Raw genomic sequence first — 17,963 nt, 5'->3', positions numbered from 1 at the left:
CCTCGCTCAGCCAGTGAGCGGAAACCGGTCCGTATGTGGGATCTGAACCCTCGGGCGGGAGCGCCACCGCGCTTCCCAAGCGGCACACTATCCAGTGCGCCACCGGGCCGGCCCCTTTCCATGATCTTTCGTTGCTCCCGTGCCTCGCTCAGCCAGTGAGCGGAAACCGGTCCGTATGTGGGATCCGAACCCTCGGGCGGGAGCGCCACCGCGCTTCCCAAGCGGCACACTATCCAGTGTGCCACCGGGCCGGCCCCTTTCCATGATCTTTTTGAAGTACCCTTGTATTTAGGTGGATGACTGATTTGTGACAATAAAATAGAAGAAAGTACCAAAGTCTACATACTAAATTTGAGGTCCTTAACTCAGTGATAATCTGTAAACACCAGAAGGGTGGTATATTTGTAATAATCATGTTGGGTACATATATTCTCTTGAATTGTGTTAAGAACATGGAGTATGTTAATGGCTTTTAGAAAATCATTAAAATCAAAATTTGTAACTTAAAGGGACCAACTGAGCTTTGCAAAAAGCAGCATTTTAGAGCTAACTCATGGTGGAAACAACCACATATCACTGAAATGTATGAGTTAGTAATCAGAGCATAGAGTTTCATGGACAAGAATATAGGGGAGAGGGCCGACCCGGTGGCGCACTGCTACAGTGCGCCACTTGAGAGCGCGGCGGCGCTCCCACCGAGGGTTCGGATCCCACGTACAGACCGGCCGCTCACTGGCTGAGCAAGGTGCGGGCGCAACACCGAGGGTTGCGATTCCGTTGCCGGTCCCGGTCCGGTACGGGCGCGACACTGAGGGTTGCCATCCGTTGCCGGACACGAAAAAAGACAAAAAGGAAAAAAAAAAAGAGTATAGGGGAGGAGACAGTAACCCTAACCTGTGAAGTTACTGCTGTGTAGGTCAAAGGGATTTTAGTGGAGAGGTGGTGGTTCAGGCCACCCTTTTCTATGAGATCTACCAGCCCCTGGACTGTCTCATCATCTTTGATTGTCCCATAGGGGTAATTTCTGTCTGCTTTTCTTTGTTTTTTTTTTGGTAGTTAATTCTTCTATAGCTTTATAATGATGTCCCTGGCTATTTTGTTACATTTAATTTACATTGTTTTGTAGCAAGAGTGTTGTACAAACATCTTTGTTGTGTAGCTAGAGCTCCATTAGTATCAAAATGTCAGCTCCTACATACTGGTTTGCACGCAGTTGGTATCAAGTCAAGTATTTGATACAAGAGGCTATATTCATAGAGAAATTTAATTATCCATGTATCTAGAGAAACAGCTGGCCAATTTGGTCAGAGAAAGTCTATAATGAGTAGTGTGATTTTGAAGGTACCCAATTGATTTGGGAAACTAGTGTGCCTCTTGCGTTTTTTCAGAGATATGCAGGGATAGAAGTTAGTAAAGGCAGTTTTGTTGGAAAATGTATGCACATTTTTTTCTCCTTAGCAAAGGAAGAATCTCAGAGACTTAGCAAAAATGCCTTAGACTTATTTACCTGGAATTCCATCTTAAGAATGTTCTAAGAATAAAACTTGTAAATGCAAATAATAATAAGTTTAGTTTACCTATGGACTAATTGTAGGAGATGTGCTAGCTCATTTGGCTTTGAGAATCAGAACTTCTTTTTGGGGGGCGTTGAGGAAATACACTGGTTAAAGTGCAAGCAGCAGCAGAGAATGGGTATTGAGCCGCCAGCCTTCTCCCTGAAGCAGCACCCCGTGTGCTGTGTGTGTGCCCTAGTCCCAGTGCGTGTATGGTCTTGTTTTGTGTTTGTAAGATCTGTCTGGAAAAAGTGAGAATGTTGGATGAGCAGGATTGAATCTTTAAGAGTTTTAGAAATGGGAGATTAATAATTTATAAACTGGGAAAGAGAAGAAATTTCATTCACACTTTAGCGGCTAGTTGTATTTCGAGGACAGAAGCTTCTGTCAGCAGCAGCATATCTCCTTGGATGAACCAAAGATTCAGACCACAGGAATATTTTTTGGATTGGCAGGAGGACTTAAATATAACTCTAGTAAAGTGAGAATCGATGGGTTTGGGCTTTGTCATTCATGGTCATTTGGGTCACGTAATGGTCATTTGGGTAAGTGCAAGGGATGCAGGCTTCTGGGGGTAATTTTAGATTCAAATATAATAATGCTTGATCCCTATCACAATATTTTGCATGTAATGGGTATGCAATAACATTTTAATATTTGGCGTGGTTAGTCTAAGCTCATCCTGGTAAATGGACAGGCAGCTTTGGATTCACGTTCTAGAGGAGTATTTGTATCAATCTCTGGGTGCATGTTTGAAAGCAGATTTGGAGGCTATCATATTGGTTGGTGAATAGCATCTTTTGGAATGGAAGCCTCGCAGTTTTCTTTTAGGCACATTGCTTCATTTTCCATGCACACTGCAGCAACAGTCTGCTGTGGACTGCCATCTTTCTCAGCTTCTGTTTGTAAGTGCTCCTCCTTTCCAGGAGCACCTGTGCCACCAGCACCAGCAATTCCTTACCCTTGCTGTTCATTGTTGCCTTCTCTCTGCTTTGCCTGACTTCAGTGATTTAGCTGCGCTCAGTCATATCTCCGTAGAAGCGCTGTTGACTTACCAATTTTTTCCAGCCCTAGTAATGTATGGCACCCAGTGGGCATTCCCAGGTTGAAAGAGTGAATTTTGGAAGACACAGGCTTGTCCTCTAGTGGTACCAGTTAAAGGCTTTCTGTGATCCATTCAGTAAAATTAAGGAATGGTTATTAATTAGTTGGAAAAATGTGCAGAGGGACATAGACAAGCAGTTCACAGGAAACAAAATTATAGCTGGTTCTTGAACATGAAGAGATGCTGAACTATAAATAAGAGCAAAACAGTGAGAGGCCAGGTTTGAAAAATCAAACAGATTAGTGATAGTTTCTGAGTGCCTGGAAAACTCAATGCTAATACTGGTCAGAATGTAAATTGGTACAAGGTCTGTGGGAGGCAGTTAGGCAGTATCTTTTTTTGTTTTTTTTTAAATTTTATTTTAAAAGCATGCATTCTTTGATGCAGAAAGTTCTGTCTGTAACTTGCCTAGACACACACTTCCCCAAGACACAGAGGTTGATGAAGAGGGCAGCTCTGGAGCGCCTGGGTCTGATCTTGACTTCTTCCCCTCACCCCGCAGTGTGTGTGCGGCAGGTTTCCCAGCCAAGAAATAAGGACAGTGATAGTGTCCACCTTGTAGGGCTGCTGTGTGAGGGTGAAAGCAGGGAAGGTAAAATTCTCAGATTAGTGCTTGACACAGTAAGGGCTCAGATATTAGCTAGTATAACCATTACATTTGTGAATCTGTTAGCACATTCATTGCAGTGTGGTTTGATACAGCAAGACTGAGAGGCAGTGGTTGACACAGTAGAGGATCTGTTAAATTATAGCCCATTATAGTGTAATATGCAGACTTTAGAAAGTTCTTTCCTAGGTGGGAATGTTCTCCCAAGATCTGTTAAAGGGGTGGGGAGAATGTGCAGGAAGCAAGGTGGGAGTACTCTGGAAAGCAGCAGGTCATGTCCCACAGAGGTTTTCATCTGGTTTTTGGTACTTTTGTGCTTTTTGCTGTGTGGCTTGTCCTGCTCCAACTACCTCAAGGAAAAACAATATATAACAGTTGCTCTAAACAAGGGAAAATTTTGCCCCCACCCCCGAGATTTCTGGCATTGTTTGGAGACTTTTAATGGTCACAACTGGGGAGGTGCTGTGGGCAGAAGTCATGGGTCGGCTAAACATCTCACAGTGCACAGGATAGACCCCCACAGCAAAGAATGATCCAGGCCAAACTGTCAGTAATGGTGAGGTTGAGACCCCTGACCCTAGGGAAGCTCAGGCTGGGGAAGGAGTACATTTTACTCATCTGTGTAGTGTTGCATTGAATGAGATAACTTTCTAGATACCTTTACCCTAATTCTTTAGGAGACCCTGGTACATCTGCTACATTTGAGTTTCCCCATCTATAGAGTAGGGATGATAGTTACCAAGGGGAGTTTCATAAAGCTAGGCAGTTAAGTTTTTTTTTTTTTTTGACCGGTAAGGGGATTGCCACCCTCGGCATGGTGTCGTCTGCACCATGCCCAGTCTTCCTGTCCACCCAAATGCCCTCTCCCAAATGGGAGCTAACAGTTTTTCATTTTGAAAGGGGAAAGTGTGGCTTTTAAACAGTATTTTTCCAAAATTGTCCTTCCAGTCGGGGCTTCTGCAGTGTGAACTGGTTGTGCAGGCCTAGTATCCTACTTTCCAGCTCACAAAAATCTGTCGTTATCTACATCCTCACTTTTTGTCCTTCTGTTTGAAAGGAAAATCTTTGATAGGGGTGTTTCAGGAGGAGGAGAAGTAAATGCCTCTATTGTGTTTGCCATTTTAAATATGAAGCTTTATTTTTATTTTAGAAAACATTGAACTATATAGATTCTGATGCCCTGACTTCACCATGGGTTGAGGTAGGTGAGGGATGGTTGAGGTGTGCAGCTTGGTTGGTCTCAGCTTTCAGTGTTGTGCGGTATTGCATTCCATTCGATCTCCGATAAGGGGTGCAAAGAGTGTGCACATTGTGAATGGTAGAGCTGGCACTGATCTTCACTGCTCTCTCGTCAGTTTTGAAGACACTACTTAGAATCCTTCTGCTAATAGTGAATGTCTGATTACAGGATGAGATCACGATTGACAGGCATACACAAATGTTCTTGGTTTCTTTATTTATAATTTTGTTTTTTGTTTTGTACATAATTAGTACAGTTATCTAATTTATACTCCTTGTCCAAATTCCCTTGAAGCCTGAATTGATTTCTTTTAAAAGACTGCTTTTGAACAGGGGTCCCTGTTTTATTTTTTTTATTTTCTCATTTTATTTTAATTTTTTATTGAATCTCATAATTGATTATACATATTTTTGGGATTCAATGTTGACATACATTGGTCAAATCAATATTACTAGTATGTGTATTGTTACAAATTGTACTTATTCTTTATGCAGAGGTCCCTGTTTTAGAACTCTGTTCTCTATCCGTGATTTCCAGTATGTAGAATTCCAGTAGTATCCACGTGTGGTTCCTGAAATGTGGCTAATGTAACTGAGGATTGAGTTTTATTTTTACATCACCTTGCTATGCAGTAGGTCTCCAGAATTTACTCATCCTGCATAACTGAACTTTTGTAATTTTTGACAGACATCTCCCCAACTCTCCTCTCTCCCCACCAGCCCCTGGTTCAATTTGTTTAGATTCACCTATAACTGAGATCATATGGTATTTGTCTTTCTGTGCTGGCTTATTTCACTTAACACAGTGTCCTCCATGTTCATCCATGTTGCAAGAATGACAGGATTTCCTTTTTTAAAGGCCAAATAGTATCCCATTGTGTATACATAACACATTTTATCTGTTTATCCCTTGGGGACACTTAGGTTGATTCCATATCTTGTCTATTGTGAATGATACTGCAATGAACATGGGAATGCAGACTTTTTTTTGACATGATTTCATTTCCTTTGGATATATGCCCACTCTATTTTTAATTTCTTGAGGAACCTCCATACTGGTTTTTGGGTTTTTTTGGCAGCTGGCATGGGGATCCAAACCCTTGACCCTTGGTGTTATGACACCAAGGTTCTTACTAACTAAGCTAACTGGCCAGCCCCCTACTGTTTTCCATAAATATTGCATTAGTTTACCCTCCACCACACCCTCGCCAGCACTCCTGCCTTCACCTTTTTTTTTTGGTAACAACTAAAAAAATGAGGTGGTATCTCATTGCGATTTTAATTTGTGTTTTCCTGATGATTAGTGAAGTTGAACATTTTTTTAAAAAACTTGTTGGCCATTTGTATGTCTTTTGGGAAATGTCTGTTCAGGTCCTTTGCCCATTTTTTTAATGGAATTGTTTCCTTGCTGTTGAGATGTAGGCGTTTGTTATATTTTTTGTATGTTAACCCCTTATCAGTTGTATGGCTTGCAAACACTCTCTCCCGTTCCATAGGTTATCACTTCACTTTGTTCATTGTTTCCCTTTGCTGTGATGAAGTACATTATTATTTATTTATTAACTTTTTAGGTTTCACTTAATCCCATTTGTCTATTTTTGCTTTCGTTGCCTGTACTTTTGGGGTCATATTCAAAAAATCATTGCTGAGGGACTGAGTGTTTTAATTGTGTTTAATCTTAATGACTTCAGACCTAAACAGCTGCATTTGGCTAGCAACAGGTGTTGTTCCGGGCAGCACAGTTCTGGAAAGTGCTTTTGCCACATGCAGTTCCTGCCTTCCATTGCCAAAGGATGGACATGGAGACATGAGGTACAGCGAAATGAGACTTTAATAATGGCTTTGCAAGGTCTGGGTGTCTGCGAATGGGACAGGCACACCCGAAAGTGTTACATCAATCAATTTATTCCCTAATATGCAAGTCCCTTCCCCCACTTCCTCATTGGCTGAGTATTACGGGGTGCACAGTCTTTCCTGAATGATGCCTAAAATTTATTACCCTTGCAAGGAATTCCTTTTGTGGACAAGCCCACAAAAATGGCCTGCTAAAGCACGGTGAAGGGAGAAGCACCTGGGAATGCAGAAAACAAAAGGAGCTAGCAATTAATGACCATCTCAATAAAACACCCAGAAATGATAAGTCATTTCTGAAAATGAATCACTTAGATTATTATTATTATTATTATATATTTTTTACAGTGGATATAGTAATGTTGGAGAGGGTGAAAGTTTTCACAATCGAGCATTTTGGGAGCACAGGGTAGAATTTACTAGAGAGGGGCCGGCCCGGTGGTGCACTGCTACAGTGCGCTGCTACAGTGCGCTGCTTGGGAGCACGGCGGCACTCCCGCTGAGGGTTCGGATCCCACATACAGACTGGTTCCCGCTCACTGGCTGAGCGAGGTGCGGGCGCAACACCGAGGGTTGCGATCCCGTTGCCGGTCCTGGTCCGGTACGGGCACGACACTGAGGGTTGCGATCCGTTGCCAGACACGAAAAAAGACAAAAAGGAAAAAAAAAAAGAATTTACTAGAGAAAGGCCAGGTTTATGGAGTGGGGAGGATCAATAGTTAAGTTTTGGTCATGTTCTATTTGGGACATCTGCCAGGCATCCAGGTGGCTGTGTCAGGCAGTACTATGTCTGTTGGTGCCTGAAGTGCCAAGGAGAGACCTAAAGTTGGAGCTTACGTTTGGGACATGTCTTAGTCTGTTTTATGTTGCTATAACAGAATACCTGAGACTTTGGGTAATTTATGAAGAGGTTCATTTGGTTCACAATTCTAGGGCAGCTGCAGCTGGTGGAAGGACCTCAGGCTGCTTCCACTCCTGGTGGAAAACGGAAGGAGAGCAGGCACAGGCAAAACCTTCAAAGAGGAAGCAAGAGTGAAACCCACAGAACCAGGTGCTTTAATCAGTTCCTGCTAGGGTGAGCCCTCTCTTCTCACGGAGGCATCTGTGCCCATGACCCAAACACTTCCCAACACTGCCACATTGAGGATCAAATTTCAACCTGAGTTTTGGAGGGGACAAACATCCGAAACATAACAGGACTCGTTGCCAAATAAATGGTATTTACATAATGGGAAAGAATGAAAACACAAGTATGTAGGATGAGAGAAGGCCTTGAGCCCTCAGGTTTCCCACAGGGCTAGTGTGGGGAGCAAGCTGGAGTGGAAGGAACACCCAGGCCTGAGACCAGGTGGGACGGCGATCGTGAGGCCAGACAAGGAGTCATGAAATGTCTGTGGTGGGGTACCTGGTGGCTTTTATTACTGACCTTAAATAAGAGTGTTTAAAGTGTCAGGTTGGGAGCTGAAGCAGGTCTGGGGGGCTGAGTCAGAAGGTAAATATAAATGGTCATTTGTGGAAGGAGGGGAGCTAAGGGTGGGACTTTTTAAATTTAATTTTTAAAATAAAAAAATTATTTTTAAATACTGAGTTTGTTCACAAGTATATTTTTGTCTCTCCACCAGTTCCAAGTCTGACCACAAAAGGTGAGGTTTTTCACTCCTTCCAGATGATTGGTCTCATTCACTACATTTAAATGTTCCTCATAGGATAATCTTCGTTTAGTAAGAAAAATAGCCAACATTTGACTGTTGCTGTTAATTGATGCTGCATATTCACTACCTTAGTCCCGATGACTGTCCTCTAGGGCAGATGAATCTTTCTTGGGGTATTTTCTTTTTTTTGTAATTAAGTAATCACAGCTGGAAAGTGTGGCCCCTGCATGTAAGCCCACATTCTGACCTCTGCTGTACCCACTGTCTTGCTGCAGTGTCTTGTTCCCATGCTCCCACCATCACTTGCACAAACATAGGCACGTTAGTGCAAATACAGGATGAACTGTTAGGACTTACTAGAGAAGATGTGCTTCTAATTGATGGCAAAGATGTGTAAATGGTGTCATCTGACACACTGAATGGTCTCTTGCTACGTATGGCCTAGAGGTGATGATTCAGATGTCGGAAAATGGAAGATTAGTCCTGAGATTTTTACCTCTCTTCTGTTAGTAAGAGTGGGTTAGCTTAGTTTTTCTCCTGTGTTGTTTCTGCTGGGTATTGCAGTTGGCATTGCTGCTAAAATGCTACCTCAGATCCTTTGCAGCAACAGCTGGAGCTCAGAGTGAGAACAGCCTTGCATGTTACTTAGCCCTGTGAAGTGGAGCTGAAGGAATGCTGGTTTTCCAGCTGCATTTTGGTTACTCTTGCTGTGTTGTGGCTGATGGTCTGGCTTTCAGTTCCTGGAAGATAGACGATTGCCTGCCTCTTCTGTAGAGACTGAAGTTGGTTGCTGCCCTAACCGGTATGACTAATGTGCATTTATTCCTTTATGTTGCCATGTCATCGTAACTACCAGCGAGGAAACCTTTTATAATGGGGTGCTCAGCACTTACATATTTTATATATATATATAAAAAAATTGCCTTATATTTTATGTTGAGTGTTTCCAGGTGGAGTTGACATACTCCACAGTCAACACCACATACCCACAGGCAAATTATGTAGTTAATATTTTGTTGCCTTTACTTTTTATTATGTATCTAACAAAGCTAATTAGACTTTTATGTGAAGTTGGAATAATTTCAGTAATCATATAGCTTTATCTCCCTGACTTGTAATTTTTTAAGATTCTGGGAATAAAACTATTTAGGAAAAATACGTTTTGATATTTTAAATGCCAGATCTTACAGTATGTTCTTTTTCTGATTTCTTAACTTTTTAATATCTAGAATCTTTTTACATTTATTTAAGGTTATACATTCCTTTCCAGATTTTACGTTAGTTTGTCCAGTTGATATGTTGTTCTTGTATGTCTAAATATGTCCTGATTTCCTTTGATTTATTTTTTGACCCAAGGGTCTTCTTAAAGACAAGTGTTTTAAGTTGCCACAGTTGTTTCTTTGTGGCTTTGTGGTACTGTTTCTATTTTTATTCTATTGTTTTTTAAGTGTTCCAAAACTTTGTTTTAAGTATGTGTATGTGCTTGATAAGAACATGTTTTTTCTAATTGTTGGTTCCAAGGCTCTCTTTTAGGGCCATTAAATCGAGTTTGTTAAATGTGCTTGCATCTTATAAGATTACTAATTCTCTGTCTGTTTAATGATAAAATGGTGGATGTATTTTTTTTTTAAAGTTATTTAAAAATCTTTTGGTGAATTGTATACAACATAAAACTTACCATCTTAATCCATTTTTCAGTGTGCAGGTCAGTGGCATTAAGTTCATTCCCATTATTGTGCAACCATCACCGCCGTCCAGAACTTTTTCATCATACCAAATCTAAACTGTACACACATTAAACAACAACACCCCCCAACCCTCAGCCACAGCCCCTGGCAGTCGAGATGCATCCTTTTTATCTTGTAATTCTGTCTTTGCTTTTGATTTTTTTGAGTCTCTGTTATGTTCAGAATTCCATTATTTTCTCCTTGTGAAGTAATTCCTCCTGATAGTGCCGGTATTCAGGGGTGTCCTTTCTGAGAGTGATTGTGCTGCGTGAGCATCCTCAGTGTTTTGCATTGTGCATCTTTCCTGTCCCATGAGGTTGAGGCTTTTTCTTTTTGTTGTTTCAAAGTACCAGCTTTTAAAAAAATTCACTTTTAGAATGTCTTTAATTTTTATTTACAGTTGTTGTGTTTCTTGAAGTATTTGGGTTAAATGAGCTAAATTTTGTGTAGAACTTAGAATTGTGCCTGGCTATAAGTGTTTGGTAAATTAAAAAAAATTTCATATTTTATGCATCTTCAGAATTCCCTAGCTCCCTTGGTGCCCCCCCTTCTGTTGTGAAGGTTATGTTTTGTTTTTTTCTACTAGTGCTTATCCTTACATTGATTGATTGATTCATTCATTCAGCATGTGGGCTCTACCTCTTGCCTCCCAAAATAATCGTTTGTATGTGGCTCTACATGCCTCCCAGATAACGAAAGGACCTTAGAATAAGTTGACCTTGTTCTTTGTTTTACTGCTTCTGGAGTGTTAGTAGCCAATTTTGATATCACCTCTGTTTTCTCCTTGATCTTGGCTTTCTGGTTTTCTTTAGATTTATTAGATCACAGACACTCTTTAGCCCTATTTAATGTGTTATTAAATTCCAGTGGCTGTATGAATAATGTTGTTGTTACCTTTTTGGGTCATTAGCAAACCAGCAGATTGACACACAAATGTTTCCATTCTTTTTACTTATCTTGATTCTTTTATTCATACTTTATTATGTCCCCTTTGTAGTTATTCCACATTTTTGCACTCATCCTGGATGCTTTCCTTGTATTTAGAATTTGATTGTGATCTCATCTTTGCAGACATGGTGTATTCTGTGGGACTCTTTCTGATTTGGGTTGTAGAGATCCTTACTTCTGGGTTAGCGTTTGAAGGTAGTGGGTAAGATTTCTTCTGCATGTTGGAGGCTTTTAGGGCTCCGTGTTCTCAGGAGTGTCTCTCTCTCTTTTCCTCTTCCCTGCAGTTCAGGGGGAAGTTATTTTCTTGTTCCCCCCTTCTTGGAATGACAGCCCTTTGAGGAACCACTATTTATGTAGAGATGTTGGTGGTAACCGCTGGTTTTCCTGTGCCTGAAAAGCAGTTCTTGGCTCAGAAATCCCAAATCCTGCTCCATCAACGCACAGACTTCATCTCATGCTTGCTTGTAATTCCCTGGTTGTTTCTGGAACCTGAGATCTTTCTCTTGTTCCTGGGATCTGAGTTGTCTCCTTAAATTTGCTATATTTTATCTAACATTTCTAGGTTTTTGTGGTAAGAGGGGGTTCTCTGTTAGAATATCTTGGGATATTTTTGAGTTATTTATTTCTTTGAATCTCTGGACTGTTAACAGCAAATTTCGTCAGTGTAAGCTTCTATATAGAGTTTCTTCATAAACGTTTAATGAGGTTGCACTGGCAGATGTGTACACACACACACATGCTGAGTCATGGTGTAAAAAATAGATTTATTTATTTATTTTTTGCTCCCTAAAGTTGGAAAGTAGAAATAGAATAAAACTGTACATCTTGGTGTTTTGTTTTTTTTTTTTGGTAGCTGGTCAGTACAGTGATAGAACTCTGGACCTTGGTGTTAGCACCACACTCTAACCAGCTAAGCCCTGTCTTGTTTTAAGAACTGAAATAACTCATAGTTGAGGCACTATTTAACCTTGACATTGTTCGATATCAACAACATGGTCTTAGGAAATTTTTGATTTTATGTATTCATTTACAATCAATATTTCTTTTGGAATTATCTGAAACTATGGTTCTGAGAAGGCAGTTGAAAGCCTAGCTTTAGTTTTGGGCAAAGTTGCTTGATAGAATAACTTGCTTTATTAGATAGTTACTTTGCACTCGTGCATGGAGTAGACCTGTTTTATGCAGTTTCTTGATCATTGGTTTTATTAAACGATTTAGCCAGTAAATTGGTTAGGAAATTTCACATCTTAAAGAAGCAGCATATGTGTAGTTTCTTTTTGTTTTGGGGACCAGAGGCTGCATCCCCTATTAGGTGGTGAAGACTGAATTTTCACTGTACTGCCCTGTGAAGTAACAGGAGAACAAAGTAACCCATAGGCAAAGCATATCTCTGCTGCTTAACTTGTATAACTGGCATAGTCTGTAGTGCTGACGTCTAGTTAGTATTGACAACAGGACAGTACTGTATTTGTTTGGTAGATGGCTGGATGGGAGTTGGAAGCAGAGAGGGTAAAGTTACTCTAACAGCTCTCTAGTTAGAGACGTTTCCTTTTTCTGTCCCCTGGGATATGTGGGCGGGCTTTGGTTCCTTAGTGAGAGTGACAGAACAAACAGTATGTGTAAGGATGTCTTTCTGTTGTCCCCATGTGAAGTTTCTTGAGGGCAGGGACAGTGTGTTTGTACTCGGAACCCCCATCTTGACCCGTGCCTGGCGCAGGGATGCACTGGAGGAAGGAGGTAACTGAAGCTCACCGGTCGCAGTCTGTGTCTGGGAAAACAAGACATTCACAGTGAGTCTGTCAGCTAGCAGTTAGGTGGTCACCGAGTCTCTGCCCCAGTGTCACCTGTTGGTTTTATTTAGTTTAGGCTATTATTAGGTTATTTCCAGAGCTTTTCCCCTATATCTAGAATGGTCGTAGGGCATGAGTCTTGGAACCAATTCCCAGACCAGGTCCTGGCCTGACGGGCTAGTGGTCAGCTTAACAGAAGTTCTCTGTAGGCCAGTAGGTGCTGAGGTGACACACCTTCTCCCACTGCTGCCTGGTTCCCATCTAAATGACCTACCCAACCTTGGCAATCTTGTTATTGACCACAGCTTTTTAATTGCAGGATTTGTCCCAACAATCTATTAAAACATGGTGGATTACTATGAAGTTTTAGGCCTGCAGAGACATGCTTCACCTGAGGATATTAAAAAAGCGTAAGTAATTTTATTTCTGAAATAGTATGTCCGTGTAGTTGCGCATTGGTACTTGGGTAGCATAACTTTCTATTGACTATTAAAATGGCTTTTAATGTGTTATAACAGTCTTTGAATGCCACATAGTTAACAGATGAGCATTTGCAGTCTCAGACTTAGGTTTAGCCCTTCACTTGTCAGTTACTTCATTTACTTGATTACTTTGCCCTGGGACAGTGGATTCCGTATTTGCTTGAAGTAGATCAAGAATCTGCTGAGGATGTGAAATAATCCCAAAGAAGCTTTTACACTGGACTTTGACGTGGAGTTGACTTGGCACTCTTTTTTTTTTCTTTTCCTTTTTTTTTTTTTTTTTTTTTTTTCTTTTTTTTTTTTTTTTTCTTTTTTTTTTTTTTTTTCTTTTTTTTTTTTTTTTTCTTTTTTTTTTTTTTTTTCTTTTTTTTTTTTTTTTTCTTTTTTTTTTTTTTTTTCTTTTTTTTTTTTTTTTTCTTTTTTTTTTTTTTTTTCTTTTTTTTTTTTTTTTTCTTTTTTTTTTTTTTTTTCTTTTTTTTTTTTTTTTTCTTTTTTTTTTTTTTTTTAACTGACCGGCAACGGGATCGCAACCCTCGGTGTTGTGCCCGCACCTCGCTCAGCCAGTGAGCGGGAACGGGTCTCCACATGGGATCCGAACCCTCGGTGGGAGCGCCACTGCGCTACCAAGCAGTGCACTTTTCCAGTGCACCACCGGGCCGGCCCATGACTTGGCACTCTTATGTGCTGCTTTTCAAGGTGGGCCCAGAGTGTAGCATCCTAACTTCTATGGTGTGATTGCTGGACCCCAGCCTCTACCGCTAGAGTCCATTCTGATACACATGAAAGACTGAGAACTTCACCACCACTCTGTTGTACCTGCATCTTTGTGACCAGGGCTGCCTGGCTGATGTGAGGGGGGCAAGTCCCAGGTCATAGATGGCTGTCCATGTATAATCTGGATCTGTTTAACTTATTTAGGCATTTAACTATGAGCATAGAGTACACAGCGTAAGAGTCATTAAATTTTATAGATTTTTAGCGTAGCTAGAGAGGAATAAGCCTGGAATAATTGGAACCCACTTTTTTTTTATTGTTAATACATAACAGAGTTTATGCTGCTAGACTTAGGGGGTCTGCAGATGTAAATAAAGATTTTTTTTCCCCCTTTTTGTCTTTTTTTGTGACGGGTAACGGGATCGCAACCCTTGGTGTTGCGCCCGTACCGCGACCAGCAACGGGATCACAACCCTCGGTATCATGCCCGCACCGCGCTCAACCAGTGAGCGGACCGGTCTCTATATGGGATCAGAACCCTCGGCGGGAGCGCCGCCGCACTCCCAAGCACTGCACTCTACCGAGTGTGCCACTGGGCTGGCCCTAAAGATTTTTTTTTTTTGGAACCAAATAGTTCGTTTTAAACTACGAAGTTAGGGTGACTGCTGAGTTGGGTAAACATGAAGTAGCCCACAGATTATTTCTGTTCAAGCCTCAGCCAGAGACCAGGTCAGAGCAGCCCACTCCTCAGTGACAAGCACTGGTACTGTAGCCAGTGGGATGTGTTCCTGCCACTGTGTGCATGAGCCTGTGGTGCTTCAGGCCCCACACTTTTCTCACAAATAACGGTTCACAGCCAGTTAATACTTGGTAGACTGTAGAACAAAGAGACAGCTGGTAATACTCTACTGTTCTTGAATCAACTAATGAATAAACATAGTGTGCACATGATACTTCTTACCTGATAGAATTACATACCTTCATTATGCTAGAGGTAATTAGAGGAGGATTAGTTTTAATCTGTGAGAGCATATAGGTTGATCAGTGTCTCCAGCATGACATTGAAATATGAATTTAGAAAAGGCTATTTAAAAAGCAATGAGATTTTCTTTTTAAGTGCACAGTTGCATAAATACTGATTTTAAAAAAATGAGCAAAATGATAGCCAAGGGATGCATATTATTAGAACAGTCCATTGTGGAGACTCTTGGCTTTCTTGTGTGTAGTGACAACTTTTATTAGAGCACTAATGGTGTGGCCACCCCCTAACTCCCCACCTCTCCTGAGACACTCAGATCTTAACCTGTGTTTGAGGGCCATGGGCTTTCCCTTGGTGCCGAAGTGGATGCGTGCATGTCAAACGGGGCTGAAGGTCAGCATTATAACTTGTTTGCTATTTACACTTACTGTGTTAAAATTTGTATTATGCCTTGATTTTTAAAGTTTTTAGTAGTGTATGAGCTGGGGGCATGCACAATGATTGTTGTCCTGGATTTTTGAACAGTGCTTAGTTTTCACACAAACACTAGATGTTTGCTGCTAGTGCAGACTAAATGTTCTTTCTCTCTAGTCTTTCATGTATAGGTATGTCATTTGTTATTGAGGATTTGTAGCACTTTTAGAGGATTTGGTCTACTGCATGTTTAAGTCCCCAGTGATATAAAAATAAATTACTTTTAGGTATTCTAAATTCCAGCTTTAATCAGATTTTATGAAGTTAAGCCAAGGTTTTTGTTTAAAATATCATAGCTTAAGTTGAACCCCAATAGCCTTACAGTAATAACTTGCCATGTGTCAGAAGGACTTTCTGTTTTTATTCTAGTCTGAGATTTTCAGGGGCACACTGCCTTCCCCTTTTAAATACCACACTTCTTTAAAATAACTGCTTATGTTTGCTAATTAAACTCCAGGATTATTTTTTTGTATTTAAAAAGAATGCAGTTGTTACTATAACTGGGACCCTGGAACAGACTATACCTTAGTCGTAGAATCTTTGCAAAAGTCAGTGTTCTAACCCTGTTTAGATCTTGAATTCAGAACACAGGTGGCGGGCCGGCCCGGTGGCGCACTGCAGAGTGCGCCTCCTGGGAGCGTGGCGGCACTCCCGCCGAGGGTTCGGATCCCATGTGGAGACCGGTTCCTGCTCACTGGTTGAGCGCGGTGCGGGCGCGACACCGAGGGTTGTGATCCCGTTACCGGTCAGTAAAAAAAAGACAAAAAGGAAAAAAAAAAAAAAAGAACACAGGTGGCTATTTGAAAGATACCAAGATTTTGGTCTGTGCTGTGGCAGATGGCTCAAATTTTGCCACACCAATCTGCAAAGTAAATGGTCTGGCTGAGGAAATGTGGTCCTGGGGTCAGCATGTACAAGGATAAGGATGGTTCTGTTGGGTCCTTATTGCTCAGTGGCCAGAGCCTTTTCCTTCCTGTACTTTCTGGATTTGCTTAGCCTAACCACCACGAGTCTGTTTTATGGACACTTTGTCCTGGAACATTTGAACATTTCCTGTCTCTGGAGTTTGGTTTGTATTCTGCTATTTGGGTTTTAGAACTCGTTTATTTCATTTTGGGGGGAAGGCAGGTTTTACAATTAACAATTGGTAGTAATAGCACCAGGTGGCAGCTCTGAAGCCATTTCCTTGCTTTATTATGTTAGTTTCAAAAGCCCAGTTGATTTCCAGACTTTGGATGTGATCAGTACCTTTACTTTTTTCAAGGTACCGGAAGCTGGCACTGAAGTGGCACCCAGATAAAAATCCTGAGAATAAAGAAGAAGCAGAGAGGAAATTCAAGCAAGTTGCCGAGGCATATGAGGTGTTATCAGATGGTGAGTAGCTGGCCTTGGGTTGGGTTCTGAGGTGTGGGTCAGCATGGGGTGGGCTGAGGATCCTCCCCAGGCTAGCCAAGTATGGATACAAGTGATTCATTTTGTTCCGGGTGGATTTGGGGGCTGGGGAGAAAGTTTGCCATTTTTATTGTGAAGATCAAATTGATAAACTGTTTCTAGCAGTTTCTGGTAGGTTAGCTGTTTTAAAACTACCTGATACCCTGGGTTTGAGGAACCGAGGGGGAGAGATCAGTCACAGGACTTTGTTCTGGTCATGGTGTGGGTGGTAGTGGTGGTGATCCCTGTTGTTGTCGCTGTCGTATCATTCTGATCTCTCATTGCCATTGCACACTTAAACAATGCCTTGCTAATGGAGTGAGTTTTTCTGCTTTAAAGAACTTCTTAGTTCAGGAAAGAAGGGATTGAACATGTAGCTCAGATCTAGACTTCAAAATTCTGGCATGTTTTCCCCACCCTAGGACTAGAGCATAGGTGTTGACCATTACTAAAAACCAGACACATTGGCCTAGTTTCATGGATAGGTGAAAGGTCAGCTGTAGCTAGGTGAAGCCAGCTGTTTCATGGTATAGAGAAAGACTGTGTACAGGGCTCAGGGTAGGGAATCAGTGTCAGAGAACTGGAAAACTACCGCCAGTGCCCTGGTTTACTTCTGTGCCAGATGACCTGGGGTGCGCAAAGGCAGAGTCCCATGGGCAGTGGATGCTTGCTCGAAGTGTCTCTGTAAATGGTCAGATGATAGGTCACTTTAAAAAAAAATTGTTTATAGGAGGAACCCAATGTAACCGTCACCCAGCTTCAACAGTTATAACAAGTGAACAACCTTGTTTTCTCTATTAACAGTGTGCCTTCACCTCCCGCCTTTGTTTTTAAGGAAATCTCAGACATCTAATATTTCACAAGTAACTTTTGTTACTTTTGAAAACAGAAAATGCTGATACTTGAAATGTTTTTGAAATGTAGCATTTACGGTCTTAAACTGTTGAGCGTCAGCTGTTGGTGGGTTTGGGAGGGCCTGGTACTGAGAACTGCAGGCCTCAGTGTCACCGTCCTGTTGATTGGTCCTTGCTTGTGTGCTGGTTCAGTATTCCCAGATTTGTGGATTTTATGTACCAGTAAAATGAGAAAAATTGAGGACTAAATGGAAATGTCATATTTGACAGAACCTTTAAACTACTTTAAAATCTGTTCTGTGTTTTGAGGAAGATTGTATGTTTCATGTACTCTTAAGCAGCCTCCAGTCCCAGCTGGAGTTACCTTCAGCTACCCTACAGTTATGGTTCCTGCTAGGGCTGTGGTTACCTAAAACTGGTTGTAAGTGGTTTGCTTCTAAGCCTGTTTTCCCATTTTGTGGAACATAGGTGGTGGTGTGTCGAAAGTCCCTGTGCATCTAAACAAGACTACATTGTCGTTCTTTTTTTTTTTTTTTTTTTTTTTTTTTTTTTTTTTG

At 41.3% G+C, this 17,963-nt stretch overlaps 1 protein-coding gene across 1 annotated transcript in view; it reads left to right on the top strand.

The window, feature by feature from the left end:
* DNAJB6 (DnaJ (Hsp40) homolog, subfamily B, member 6) overlaps positions 1–17,963 on the top strand; it is a 69,240-nt gene that overhangs the window by 5,466 nt on the left and 45,811 nt on the right. Inside the window, exons 2-3 of the mRNA XM_008583736.1 lie at positions 12,792–12,882; positions 16,386–16,495. Coding sequence (XP_008581958.1) covers positions 12,818–12,882; positions 16,386–16,495 — 175 coding nt within the window. The 5' untranslated portion in view covers positions 12,792–12,817. The remainder of the gene's footprint in view (positions 1–12,791; positions 12,883–16,385; positions 16,496–17,963) is intronic.

The sequence above is a fragment of the Galeopterus variegatus genome, unplaced genomic scaffold (assembly GCF_000696425.1).
Source record: "Galeopterus variegatus unplaced genomic scaffold, G_variegatus-3.0.2 Scaffold100, whole genome shotgun sequence".
Lineage (NCBI taxonomy): Eukaryota > Metazoa > Chordata > Mammalia > Dermoptera > Cynocephalidae > Galeopterus > Galeopterus variegatus.
This window is presented reverse-complemented; position numbering and strand designations above follow the sequence as displayed.